The 13,928-nt window shown below is 37.9% G+C and overlaps 1 protein-coding gene across 2 annotated transcripts in view; it reads right to left on the bottom strand.

The window, feature by feature from the left end:
* Positions 1-206: 206 nt before the first annotated feature.
* Positions 207-13,928, bottom strand: part of LOC121963630 (carboxyl-terminal PDZ ligand of neuronal nitric oxide synthase protein-like) — a 242,336-nt gene continuing 228,614 nt past the window's right edge. For both annotated transcript variants that reach the window (XM_042513916.1, XM_042513910.1), the window contains exons 11-13: positions 7,669-7,865; positions 7,417-7,541; positions 207-2,190 (exon numbers count right to left, since the gene is read on the bottom strand). In XM_042513916.1, coding sequence (XP_042369850.1) covers positions 1,530-2,190; positions 7,417-7,541; positions 7,669-7,865 — 983 coding nt within the window. In that variant the 3' untranslated portion in view covers positions 207-1,529. The remainder of the gene's footprint in view (positions 2,191-7,416; positions 7,542-7,668; positions 7,866-13,928) is intronic.

Below are 13,928 nucleotides of genomic sequence, written 5' to 3' on the forward strand. Positions count from 1 at the left end.
TGTAGATTTATCCACATGAATTTTAATTGATTTTATGTCCTGGCACACTATTTCACTCTTTATAAACAGTAAAGATACTTCAGAATATACATCCAGTAAGAAGTGTACTGTATTATATCATACCTTTGCTGGAGTCCTAAAAAGAAAAAGTACCGAAAAAAATAAAATAAAATAAAATAAAGTAAAATCTGCTTTACACTCTTTTTTTAAAATAATCAAAATAAATGAGCATGGAATCCCACATTTTTTTCTTTTTTCTTTAAAACCTAAAGTAAAAAGAAATGCTAGCTATTGATCAGAATGCTGATCAATATCCCTACTAGCTGAGAGCTTTAAAAAGGTCACTCTCAGTCTTTGCCAAAGGCCACTGTTGGAGTCAACAAGTTGCAAAACTCCTTCTGGACCTAAAAGGGGTCAGATATGATTTAATATGAATGAAGCTACGGGTCAAAAGCCTTCCAGTCATAAAAATCTTTTTGTACTGACTGAACTGAAAGTGAACTCCCCTCCAAACCTATCCACCTCAAACACGTCCACATTCGCTCTTCCTCTCCCTCTCAGTTCTGCCTTCAGTTTTTAAGAAAACTTCATCTTGAAAATACAGTTACACTGATGGAAATTCTCCAAAAACTAAATTTTTCTAATTGTACTGAGCGTAATTTACATAGCTATATAACTTTTCTTTTTGTAATTGGTTTAATCGTAGCAGCTTCTGTATAATATGGACTTACAGTTCGACCACCATGTAACAAATGTCCCTTTAAATGTTTTTAAAAATGTGAAAAAGGGTTCTTGAAATAAACTGCTCAATAACACAATGCCTTAATGCTGATAAGAACAACCCACACTTTTCTAAAAGATGTAATCAATTATGTTTCACTTTTTCAGGAACAAATTACATCAGCCAGTTAATCTTTAACAGGATTTTGACATTTTCAGCCCATTTAAAGGGACATTTGATTACATCAGTTACATTCATTATTATATTATGTGGTATTATTGCATCACTAAAGCAGACATGACATGTTAAAAGATATAAAGAAGAGCTGAAACATGATAAATACATCGTGATAAACTCATATTCTGTAATAGCAGTTTTATATTGAAATGTTAAAATTTGATTTCTCTCTGCACCGTAAGGAACCCTCACTTCTGACACAATTTCTGCCTTGCTTCTTATTCATCATCTGGTGCTGGTCAGTATTAGGAAACGTGGGGTCTGTTTGCCATGTTAGAGGGCCAGATTGTATCATCATGACCTTTAAACTCATCCATACTAAAACAAAGACAGTAAAAAGTTAAAAAAATATCAGATCCGGCCCTGACCCTGATTCCTGGAAGCCCTTGTTCCCTTTTCCTAAAGCAAACCCCGGAGCAGGGAGAGTTATAGATTTCAAAGCGGCAGTGAATATGTAATCCGCAGTATTTATCATTCGTCTTTTTGAATTACCTCTTGACTTGAAATTAACAGCAAAGGTTCCAAACTTTTGAAGACAGACTGAGCTGGTATCTGACTCCGGCTCTGATCGTTACTCAAACGACAGCAGGTCTGGGTGTGGCTCTGAGTCTTCAGCGCTCACTCCGGTGCCTTTACTGCAGGGGGCGCCGTTCCCCAGCAGAGCCTCCTCGCCCAGGCTTATGCGGCAGGAAGTTTTCCCTGAGCACGGGGTGGAGGCCAGCCGGGAGTCTGGCCCTGACGCCTTCTGCCAGACGTCACAGGACTTACCTCTGGGCTCCAGCAGCGGGGGATCCTTGTTGATGAGGTCTGGCACAGAGAGCTGCAGCTGTTGGTGACGCTCCTCCTCGTCTCCTTCAGTGCTCCCATTTTCCACATCATCATCTTCTCCACCTGTGACTCCATCCACTTTGCCGTTGCTTCCCGTCGTCTCCCAATCAGAAACAACTTTCTTCTCAGCTGGGCTCGGCGGCGGCAATGTGATCTCCTCTGACCCCTCTTCCTCCATACCCTGCTGCTGCTCCTCGCTGTTCTGAAGCTCCTCCTTGGCGATGAGGGGCGTCTTGTCAGGAGAAGAGAGGAAGGAGGAAGAGTCAGTGGGGTCCGGAGAGGAGACAACGGGGTCAGAGGAGATCATCATGTCCTGGGTGGTCTTCAGGGCTCGAGGGAGGCGCTTCTTCCCCGATGGAGGTGGTGGGTCAAGCCGAGGGAAGGAGTCGAAAGAGGAGATGTGACTGGAGAAGAGAAGGAAAGTGGAGGAAAAGATTGATACAGAGATAGCAGCAAATAAGCAGATAGACTTAGGCAGTGTCTATTTTTTCATACCTTTCTGAAATTTCACCAGTGTGAAATGGTACTTGACCATATTTGTGTGCATACAACCTAACATGCCCACACCCACCAAGTTTACAACATTCTACAAACTCTTAGCTTTTTCAGTCTGGTAAATAAACAATAAACTAACAAAATGTCACTACAATAAAAAAAAAATATTATTTCAGCTGTTTTCCTTATTACACAGAGAAATACAACCATAAACCTTTGGAATTTAAGTCTCTCACTTTCATTGAACAAAGACAAACATTAGCTTAATGGGCTTGATAATAACCATAAAAAACACAACATTCAGCCTCAATAGAACTAAAATTAAACTCACCAGAACTGTTTTAGTTAGTCTTGTTAGTCATAGTTAGGTGGTCCACTCTGCTTTGGTTGAAACTGCTGTGAAAATATGATGTGTTTTTTCCCGCAGTCTTGCTCTGCTGTTACAAGCCGGATGTTTACATGACAGTCCTGTAATGTAATCCCCATGACTCACAGTTGCCATGTTGGCCATGGCTCAATGCCTGTTCCACAGGTAGAGACTGACCTCTGGTGGCGAATGATGTGCATTACATGCATCCTCAATACAGCCTATCTGCATGAGTTTAATAAAAAGAGAAGTATTTTTTCTTTTTTTTAAGATTATTTTTTGGATTTTGCCTTTATTTCAACAGCTGTTAGATTTCAAAGGGGAAAGAGAGAGGATGACATGCAGCAAAGAGCAGCAGGTTAGAATCAAACCACCAGGTGAGCCTTTTGGCGCCCCAAGCATACTGTAAAATCTGACAACTGATTTTACTTAAAACAGTTTAAAGTAAATACAGCTATTATTCTTGATTTGTGTTTACAGTGTATCTAATTGTTAAGTACTGAGCTATGCATCTGTAATCTGCTGATCACAAACTAGTAAATCATATTTGTGTATTCCTAAACATGTTAAGAAAACAGGACTCACAGATCTTTTCATCATTGGCAAAATCCTCTTTGTGATGATCAAGCTAAATCAGGCTAACTTGGTTTACTGAACACTTAGAAAGAACAAGTAATTTCACTTGTTTTTAAGTGGCAACAACTTAACAGAATTCAGTAAATACAGCTAAATTTCAAGTAAACATACATTAAGATTAATAGTTATATTTACTTTTCTGTTTCAAGGTAATCAGTTTCCAAGATTATTTTAGAATCAATTTGTCAGATTTTGCAGTGTGTCTTAGTTTCTAAAGCTACTTAAAATCATATCATTGGTATTTCTAAATACAGTATATTGTAATATGTGATACCGCCCAAATCTGCAAACAGAGAAAGCCATTTGTGGCGGTCATGAGCACAGATGACAGACAGATGATCTCTCAGGAACTGTGGACAGATTCTACTAGTTCAGGATCCTCAAAGGGCCCTCACTTCTTATTATGTCTGAATTTTACTACTAATCTAATCCCCGAACAGTTGTTTCCTCTGAATCTCACGGCAGATTGGCCAGTCCCTGCAAATTTAAGCTATTTCGACTTTTGTTAAAACTAAACATGGACAATAAAAAAAATCCTATACAGTCCTAAAATATTTGATTTTGCTCATTTTATAAACTAGAGAAACATGCTCAATCATGTTCTCAAAAAAAGTTAAGAAACTTTATGTTGACACCAAATGGCTGAAACACAAAAATAATGTGGCAAATTATCATCATTAAATAAAAACAAAATATACAGAAGGAGTTTCAGGTCTTTCAAACAGTGTTGTTAGGTGATGTTTCCTTGTTCTGTCCTCAGAAATGAATAACTTTGTTTTCTACACTTCAGTGTCGTACTCAAAACAAGAAAAGGGTTGATAATAGCAGTAATTAAGAATAACAATCCCTAAAAAATAGCAGAGAAACTAACTTAGAGCTTTCAGAAAATATAAACTCATAAAGTCATTAACGCTTTTTAACCTAATCGAATTTTCTGGATTTAAAAAAAAAGAAAAACAAAACATGGAAAGGAGACAATGAGCAACCTAAGAGGAAAATACTAAAAGTTTGAAAAATAAATAAATAAATAAATAAAAGAAAGGTAAAAAAAACCCAAAACAAAACAACAAAACAAATAAAAAAAAGAAAGTTCTTAAAAATTATGACAATTTTGTAACAAAATTTTAAATATTTAGTTTTAATAACTCTATCTATAGTTTTCTGGATGTTTTTCCCTGTTTTTTTCAAAAATAATTTTCTAAATAAATAATATCCTGAACATTCCTGCAAGGCCATGTTGCTCAGTGTCTTTTTCCCCCATTTAAAAAAAAAAAAAAAAAAATTCAAAACAAATCTCTCAGGGTCCAAAGGCTTTAATTTTTGTGAAAGGTGTCTGAACCCAGCCCAAGAAAACTGATGTTGATCCAGGTTTCAAAGGGTTAATGCAACAGCACCAGGTTGTTCAATTAGACTGCTCAGGCACCAACGGAACCAGTAAATCAATAGCCTACTGAATTGTGCGAATGTCACAACTTTGGTAGAGAAACGTACACCATGTATTGACTTTTATTTCATTAAAGGAACTGAAGCACCTCAAATGGATTGTTGTGAGTTTGCTGGCTGTGTGGGAGAGAGTGTTAAACCTGACTTATTTATTATTTTCCTCTTGCTTTGTTTGTATGACAGTGAAAACATGTCAGAAACAGTTCAATGAACATTCTGGCACTTTTTTCTCTCTTGCAGAGAGTTAGATGAGCAGATTGATACCACACTCACGTCTGTCAGTTGCACATGAGGCTGAGGCCTGAGGATAGTTAACCTAGCATAAAGACTGCAAACAGGGGAATCAGCTAGCCTGGCCCTTCAGACATGAGAGTAGTATTGATCTTGTCATCCAACCGTTGGAGAGAATATTGTATTGCAACTGCAGTGAACTCGATGGCTGATTCTGAATCACTGAGTCCTTCATGTTTTGTGAAGCTGGAATAATGCTCCTCCAAAGACGCACCTGAAGATCAAATGACACTGAAAGCTTCAAAGGATTTTCAACAGAAACTTAAGAGTGTGTCGTGCATTGACGGACTGTGTCTAACTTTGATTGAATTAAACTGAGTTGTGGTTGAAAACAATGTCTAAGACTTCATCCTAACACCTGTCTACCAATTAGTGTGTGTTCCTGTAAGTGATGAAGCGTGTGTGTGTGTGTGTGCGCAGGAGGGTGGCGAGTTGCAGCAAAAACTTAAAATCTCCCTTCACTGCCAGTGATCTCTTTAATTGTTCCTCATTATGCAATAAAAGTGTCTACAAAGGCATACTCATTTCTCGAGACAATGACAGAAAATTACCATGGTAGCCACATCCAAACGTGATGAGAACTTATCACTGCTGCACGATCATTCGCTGTAGCTGATGAGGATGCATGTATGAGAATGTGACACCTTTCACCTCACCTCAAATATGAACACATGGTGTCAGTGACACTGCCAGCTGGCAGTAGCATTAGCTACTAATGCTAGTTTGTCTTGTGTTGACAGTACGTAACGTAAATTTACTGTTGCACACACTGAATAAGTAATAATGATGCATATTTTACAGGTTTCAAAAGATCTTGCTGATGGACTACAGTTGAAAATGAGCCTGATGGCTAACACTGGCATATTTACAGAATTGTTGATTAATTTCATTTTCATTTATTTTATTTATAAGGACAACTCTTTATATATAAAATAAATGAAAAAGAAATTTTGAAGGCTGTTAATGTAGGGCTGTATTATATTTGCTGGTCCTTCATTCCTTTGTGTGTGGGAATGTTGGTTGGCTTCAGGCAGGTGCATTACTGCATAAGAAGGAGGGAGAGGAATGTGTTGCACAAACTGCCACACACACACGCACGCACGCACGCACGCACCCACAAAGACATTACAGGTACAAGAGCTTGAGCTCTGAGAGGCAGAGTTACTGACTTTTTAGAAATATATAAAAAAATTGGGTTGGATTTGTGATTTCGATGTAGCTGGATCTCAGACTTTAAATTTCGGGTTATCTTTACACCCCTAGGAACTTTTTCTTATTGTGTCTGCACTGCAAGAGCAAGGAATGATGAATGTCGCTTTGAGTGATGTTTTTGGCTCCTACTTCAGAGTAGCTACTCTGCAAGCACAAGAGGAACCTTGAATGACACAAGATAATGATTGGCTAAAAACATTAGCTACTGCTGTACTGGCAATCGTAACTTAAAAAACCTGTTAGCCATTGTAAACAACACAAAACACAAACACTTTGAAACAACAAAAATACACAAAAAAGAAGAAAAATAAAAACAGACAAACAGGTAGGCTTGAGGGATAAGTCTATTCGTAGGTAAATAAAAAAAAAAACTCTCAAACCCACCCGTTTGGACCAGCTGGTGGTCAGGCAAAAATCTTTACAGATCATCACTGGCAAATTACTCTTAATCTCTTCACAGTCCAGTACGTGGAGACAAATGGGAGCAGAGCTGCTGAAAAAAATACTTCTGCTTGACTGATTCTCACTCGGAGAGACAACAGATCAATGCTCCTGGAACAAATCCCCAAATACAGACACAGAAACAACCTTGAATATATATGAGTGTGTGTGTATGTAAGTGGGAATTGAATACACAATTAAAAGGCATTTCCATTTTGACTGTATGAGAAGCTGAAAAGTTCAGACCTATTTAAACTTTCAGACCTCTCACAGGTGCTTTTGGTGTGTCATTATTAATTTAAGAGGACATTTCACAATAAAAAAACCTTAAATCATTCATGCCTAATTTACTGTGATAGACACTTCCCTCAGCACAGGTAATTCAATTTTTGTGGTTACAATAAAATAATGTATTCCAGTGGATTTATCATTAAATTGAACATGTGGCCTTGGAAAGTTCTGTGATTTTCTTTACCTTTCATCCTTAAAATGAATACATATAGTATAAAAGCACTAAAAATGATCCATTTAATCAGAAAGCACAAAGGAAAGCTAATTTGCCTTTGTCTATGTGTAGAATCAAACCAACAACCTTTCAGAAAAAAGTCTGTGCATTAATTTGTGAATATAAAAGTTTCACGTATGAGGGGTGAAATTAGGATTGTTATTAAATGTGATGTACTTTACTCTTAAAACAAATCCAGAGGAAATACGTGTACGTGTGTGTGTGTGTGTGTGTGTGTACCTGTTTGCAGTGCTCTGGTTGAGTTGCTCCATACAGCTCCAAACCGCATCAACGTTCTTGTTGACCTCGGTGACCCCGATGTCCCCGAGGTGGCTGGGCTCCTTTCTTCTTAACAAGTCATTGACCTGTAAGAAAGAAAGACAGAAAGAAAGACACAGACAATGAAACATAACAATGAAATTCACTTTGTAACACAAACATCTAGAGTTTAAGGAATATATGACGTGTACAGAGCTTAGTGTTTGTGATTACCTTTGCGCCGACAGCTTTGCCCAGATTAATGGCATTTTTAAGCCTCTGTTGGCCTCCGGAGGATGGAGAGTCGATGGAGCTGGACCCCAGGTTATGATTAGGTGATGCTGGGGAGCGTCGGGTAGAGGGCTGGCCCAGCCTGGAGGTCTGAGGACTCTGCTGCTGGGCAACCGAGTTCTCAAACATACTTTGATCAACTGGGAAGAAAAGGAAGAGAAGACAGGAGAAAGAAAGATAAGTGAAAAGACCACAGGAAACAGCACACGTTGCAAAGCTGCAGACCCTTCAAGCATTAGACGATACAAATGGGATGTCTGATTTGAGAAGGAGATGTTCTTGAAGGAAAGTGAAAGGAATACTCCACTGAAAATGTAGGAATTCTGTTGATTTGTTGCATTAAGTTTCACCAAATCATTTTTGATTTCGGTACTTCTGTCCCGTCAGTTGGGTCTCAATTGGAATCCATTGTGACTGCTGTAAATCCAAGCTGACTACAGCTGCTGTACTCCACAAAAAAGAGTTTTGAAAACTTGCAACAGCCACCTCTCGAGCCGAAAGGGGAGCGAGAATTTGATGCTCACAAGGTAAAACTTTGATGAAGTATTCCTTTATGTGATCATGTCATGTTTCTCTGGTGTCACACTGCAGCTTTGCACCAAACAAACTGATGTTGCATCATCACAGTTTCAACACGAGGGCCAGATGGTAGTGCAGCAATACTGTACGTAAAGATCACAAAAAAAAAACAACCTTAAAGTAACTGCAATGACACATGCACATAGACAGCAACAACATGAATGAAAATGAAGCAGAAATAGACCAAAATGCAGAATCAGGAACATAAAAAGGGAGCTCAGGTGGTTGTAAGTCCACTTAAGACAGAAGATCTTACCTCTTGGGGAGAAATGTTTCTCGGTAGGCATTTAATGAGACATAGAAGCATCAGATTTTAGATCATTTTCCCCATTAAGAAACACATTACTGAGCTTAAAATACAGCTGATTCATGTCCTCTCTCTGACTTTAGAAGACAAGTCAGCGGGGAGGTAATGGGTAAGTGTAGCCTTGACCTGCATACACACATCTAAGAGGTAAGTTGCATCAGGCCAGATAAATGGAGAGAAAATATCGTCATTTGGAATCAAACGGAGCATCAAACTTGGGTGGAACAGCTAACCTTGACTTCACTTTGCACACACAAGCATTTCACTGACTGTACCAATCAAGAGATCTACAAAAGCACATTAGTCAGAGGCCAGAGGAAATGTGATCCAATATTATAAATCAACTTGATATAGAGGGCATTCAGAGTAACTTCAAAGAGGAAAAACACAGAGAAAGATACACATTCACTACACAGCATGCAGGCACTTATTTATAGAAGTCATAAAACTGCAAATCAATTACTAAAGCAGGGAGGCGCAAATTGAAAACACAGTAGATCCTGCAATTAATGTAATTATACAGTGGCTTGTTTTCCTATGAACTGTTCTGATCTGTTTTAATGCCTTTAAAATTGTGTTTTACAATGCCCATAATTTTATGTTGGCAGCCACACTGTGTAAATGCAGCTGCGTCTTTTCACGCTGTGCTTATGTATGAGCATTAGCTTTGTGCTATTAGGCTAGTGGAAAATAGCACAGCATTTAAAAATGCTGCATTGTGCTGGAGATAAGATGAAAAACGATCCAGTTAGTCGAGTCATAGACAGTACTATATGATAAATATATATATATATATATATATATATTATATATATATATATATATATATATATATATATATATATATACATAGACATACACACACACACACACACACACACACATATATATATATATATATATATATATATATATATATATATATATATATATATATATATATATATATATATAATATATATATACATACATATATATATCTGTATATATATATATCCATTAATAAAGATGGAAAACATGAGAGCTACCCAAAAAATTGGCCTACAGAAAAACATCATCCCTGGGGCACTCTGTTTGGTATGCAGCAGAAAAGAAATTAGCAACTGTATCTTTTTTATGTGGCTCTAAATTGTTAGCCAGCAGTTTCTGTAGATTAAAAGCTAGCATCTTGCAGTTCATGCGTCACTGTAATGTGCGTTGGTTTGACTCTTCTTTTTTGTTAAAAAAAATTGTTTTCATTGCAGTTTTACAGTGATAAAACTTATTAAAATATTAAATAGCTATGCCCTGTTGTCCATAAAAATTTGACACCGCTAGCTAATGGTTTAGCCAAGACAACTCACTGAGAGGACAGTATATGTAAATACCTTATTGCCTGTTCGTTAATGTGATACAAAAGGCAATTAATTTACATGCTTTAAGTCTTTGTTCAATGTTCTGCCTGTCAGCCAAGGTCATTCAGTGTGTACTGACAGTACATCAAGGTCATCAAGTGATCTCGGGATCAATAGTTTCACATTGCACAGGCCATAAAACATCCTTATTGATCCCCCCAGACAACGAGGCCACATATTCCTCCCACTTTAACTCCTAATGGAAAGGTAATGGATGGACTTTGTAATGTGGTATGCCCCTTAGAGGGCTTTAACAAGGACACTAGAAGGGGAAGATGTTTGTATAACATGCCTAACAATGTGCTCCAGGAAATGTATGTATAATCCAAAAAATTACTGTTTTGCTGCTTTTCCCTTAACAAGTCTTGTAGCAAGCCCACGCTGCTGGAAAGGTGAAATCTGCTGTTTGGAAATGAGCCCAGGTGTCTCAGTCTGGCTCATTTACACACAGATGAGATTTATCATCACTATTTATGACCATTTCTCTGCCGGACTGTCCCTGAGCCAGCTCTCAAACACTTTGCTCAGGCTCCTGTATACTCTAAGCGAATGCAGATTTTGTGTTTTTTTCTCAGTCTGTTGAGTAAAGTGCTGTGTGCAAAGGCCAGTATATCCACAGTAAGTAGAGGTCAGCTTGTCTTCACCAAAGTGATATGCAGTAAAGGAGTAGATGTCAAAAATGTACTGTACCTCTAAAATCCAATACAAAAGACAACATGAGTGAAACTGAAGTTACAGCTATTTTTTTTCAAGACATGCTACAAAAAAAAAAAAACACGTGCCATAACACCTCATACATGTTTGTGTCAAATTTAAGAAAACTCTCTCAAGGCCTTTTTTAGTCATTGCATTAACAAGAATAAAATAAATGAAAGGTCACAGTGACCTTGATCTTTGACCAACAAATTCTAATCTATTCATTCTTGGCTCAAAATGAACGTTTTATACAAAATTTGAAGAAATTTCCTCAAAATGTTCTTGTTATATTGTGTTCACAAAAATGAGACAGATGAGGACACAGTGACCTTAACCTTTGACCAATGACTACCAAAATGTAATTAATATATTGTTTAGTCCAAGTGGTTGTTGTGCCAAATATGAGGAAATTCCCTCAAAGTGTTATGAGATATCATGTTCACGAGAATGGGATGAACCGACAATCCGAAAACATAATGCCTCAGGCCATTACTATTGAAAGTGTGGAGGCATAAAAACAAAAAACAGAAAAATGGATAGGCCCTCAAATCAAACACGAATGTATAAAGATCTTGGATAATCTCTCTGAACAAGTCGCGATTTCTATGTTGTAAGTGTTAGTGTAGCAGGAAGGTAGGCCTACATCCGCAATTCCTGGTAAAACGTTGAAATTTGAAAAAAACAAAACAACACGGCTATTACAACCCTTTTTATAATTATGTGATCTAGGTAAATGCTAAAGACACAAGCTCTTATCCTCTTCCAATCTCACAATAAAGCCAAGTTGCTTCGAGGAGGCACAAAATTTAAATTTTATTCATATCGTCAGCTTTACTCTTTGACTTGTGTTCTTGTTAAATTAACTTCCTCCACCTCCACATCTGTTTAACTTGTAACACACAAATTCCAACTGAGGCTCCTTAGTCTATAACAGCGCCTGGTGAACCCAATTCTCTCTCTCTCTCAGTGGGTTGATTCATAAATAAAGGCACTATCACTCCTCTCCAGAGATAATGTTATTTCAATACCCACAAATTGAAAGATCTACTGCTAGTGAGTCGTGTTTCCTCCTGACAGGATGCTCACTTGCTGCCATTTAACAGACGCTCTGTTTGATTTGTCACTTCCTGTGCTGAGTTTTCCCAGCAGTGTCTGCACCTCAGGAATGAGAATTTCATTTGGGCAACTAGTTAATCTACGTCCCTTCAATTTGTGGAGATGGGACAGCCCTCTGTGCTGCAGCCCAAAAGTGAATTAGGCTGATGAAACAGGTGGATATTCTTACCTACTGAAGCATTAAAATTAGAGAAATGACCCCACACTGCAGCTTCAGCAAAGGTAATATTTCACTGAAGACTGTTCTAAATCAAACCTAATTCAGCTGGAATGTCACATATTTTCTAGTATTTGTAATAAGTGGGTTAACAGACATTTATTCAACATCAGAGATAATATCTTTGGGAAATGTAAGTCGCACTAAATCTAGATCTAATTTGGGCATCGTGTCTGTGTGGTCAGTGATTACTTACTTATGACTCAGTGAAAGAAAGATTGAGTTCCTTAACTGGGGCCAAACAGTCAGTGTGCTCCTGGGGCACGCACCCCACAGAGGTTGCTAAAAAATGTATCTTAACCACTTTACCTACCTACCTACCTAAAAAAAATCAATATCAGTCTAAGTGGATGCAATTTTTAGTGTGTTTTCACCAGTTTACTTCACCGTTACATAGCATTTTCCTTTGCCACTGCACTACTCATCCGCTGTCGGTCAGCTGTTTGGGTCAGAAAGTGCTGTTTAGTGGCTGTTACATGATCTGACTGAAATGAAACTGAAATGAAACACTCAATACAGCGTCAACTTAGACTAATATTGTATTTTTTAGGTAAGCGTTTCAAATATGGTTTGATATCAACCCCTCTGTAAAGCATGGTAATGCTGAGCTGTGGGGTGCACCTACCACCACCACCACCACCTGCTGTATGTAACACACTGACTATACATAAGTATCTCATACAACCTCACTTTAAAAATCCCAAACTATCACTTTAACTTCAACGAACTTGAGTAGTTGAAGTAATTTTGTAATTATTCATCTTGTCCTCTCAAATTCAGTCAACTTAAAAATGTAAGGCAGCCCAGACACTAGTTTTAATAAACTTAAAATTTATATAAAAATAAAAAGTTAAAATTTTTATAGTGCAGCATCTGTGCCTAACAATTTGAAAAATTCTGCACTGTATTGAGACAGAGGTTAGCTGCTGTGGGCATAATTTTCTGAATTAAAGTAGCTGTAATCAGAGAGAATATAAAAGCTCATAGATACTTTCACTCCAGAGGACTTCTGCAGCCTGTTTGTTTACTTCTGGAGGGCTGTGTAACACTGGCAGATTACTGTTTGCATTTTGTGCGTTTTGCATTTTTTGTGTGTATGTGTGTGTGTGTGTGTGTGTGTGTGCGTGTGTGTGTGTGTGTGTGTTATGTTGTCTTTTAATTACGAACACGCCGGAAGGATTCCATCTGCAATAATTATCGTTCATTAACGCTAAAACAAGGATCTCTTTCTTTCCGTCTTAACAGCATTATTCCAACAACAGTAAGATTAGAAACCAACACAGACACGGAACATTCACGCTGCCATAAAAGCAGAGTTTGGAAGGCCATTGTCAGCGTGGAATCCGATGTGTAATCCCTCCACACTCTCAGATTTGTTGCTAAATTCCAATAATTTCATCACATTTAATCAGTCACTTCCACACGCTGCAGAAAAAGCTGGACAGAAAGCAGGAAGAGAAACACAGCAGAGAGCACAAAACAAAGTGGTTGACAAAACCAAAGCAGCGAGCTCTCACTCCCACTCATGTACCAGCAGCGAGAGGTCGAGCTGAATCAAATGAAATGATAATGCAATCTTCTGCAACACTAACCAAATTAGCAAATCTACCCTAGAAGGAACGCTCCTGTTAATCCTACAGTGTAATTACTGTTTAGTCTATTCTGTTAGTGTGTTTTGACAAAGCCTCAACAGCACAAAATGAGAGCCCAGATGAACTCTTGTGAACCAGGTAGTTTTGTTTTTGTGTTCCATAATATATAAAACAAAAATAGCATGAGTGTAAGAGTTTTAAAGCTTTGAGAAAAAGTCAAAAATAATAAATGAAATTAAGAATAGCAGTTGGTGGCAACCTCTAGCTCAACTGGTAGAGTGTGGCCTGTGGCCCTTAGCTGC

Source organism: Plectropomus leopardus, chromosome 3 (genome assembly GCF_008729295.1).
Source record: "Plectropomus leopardus isolate mb chromosome 3, YSFRI_Pleo_2.0, whole genome shotgun sequence".
Lineage (NCBI taxonomy): Eukaryota > Metazoa > Chordata > Actinopteri > Perciformes > Serranidae > Plectropomus > Plectropomus leopardus.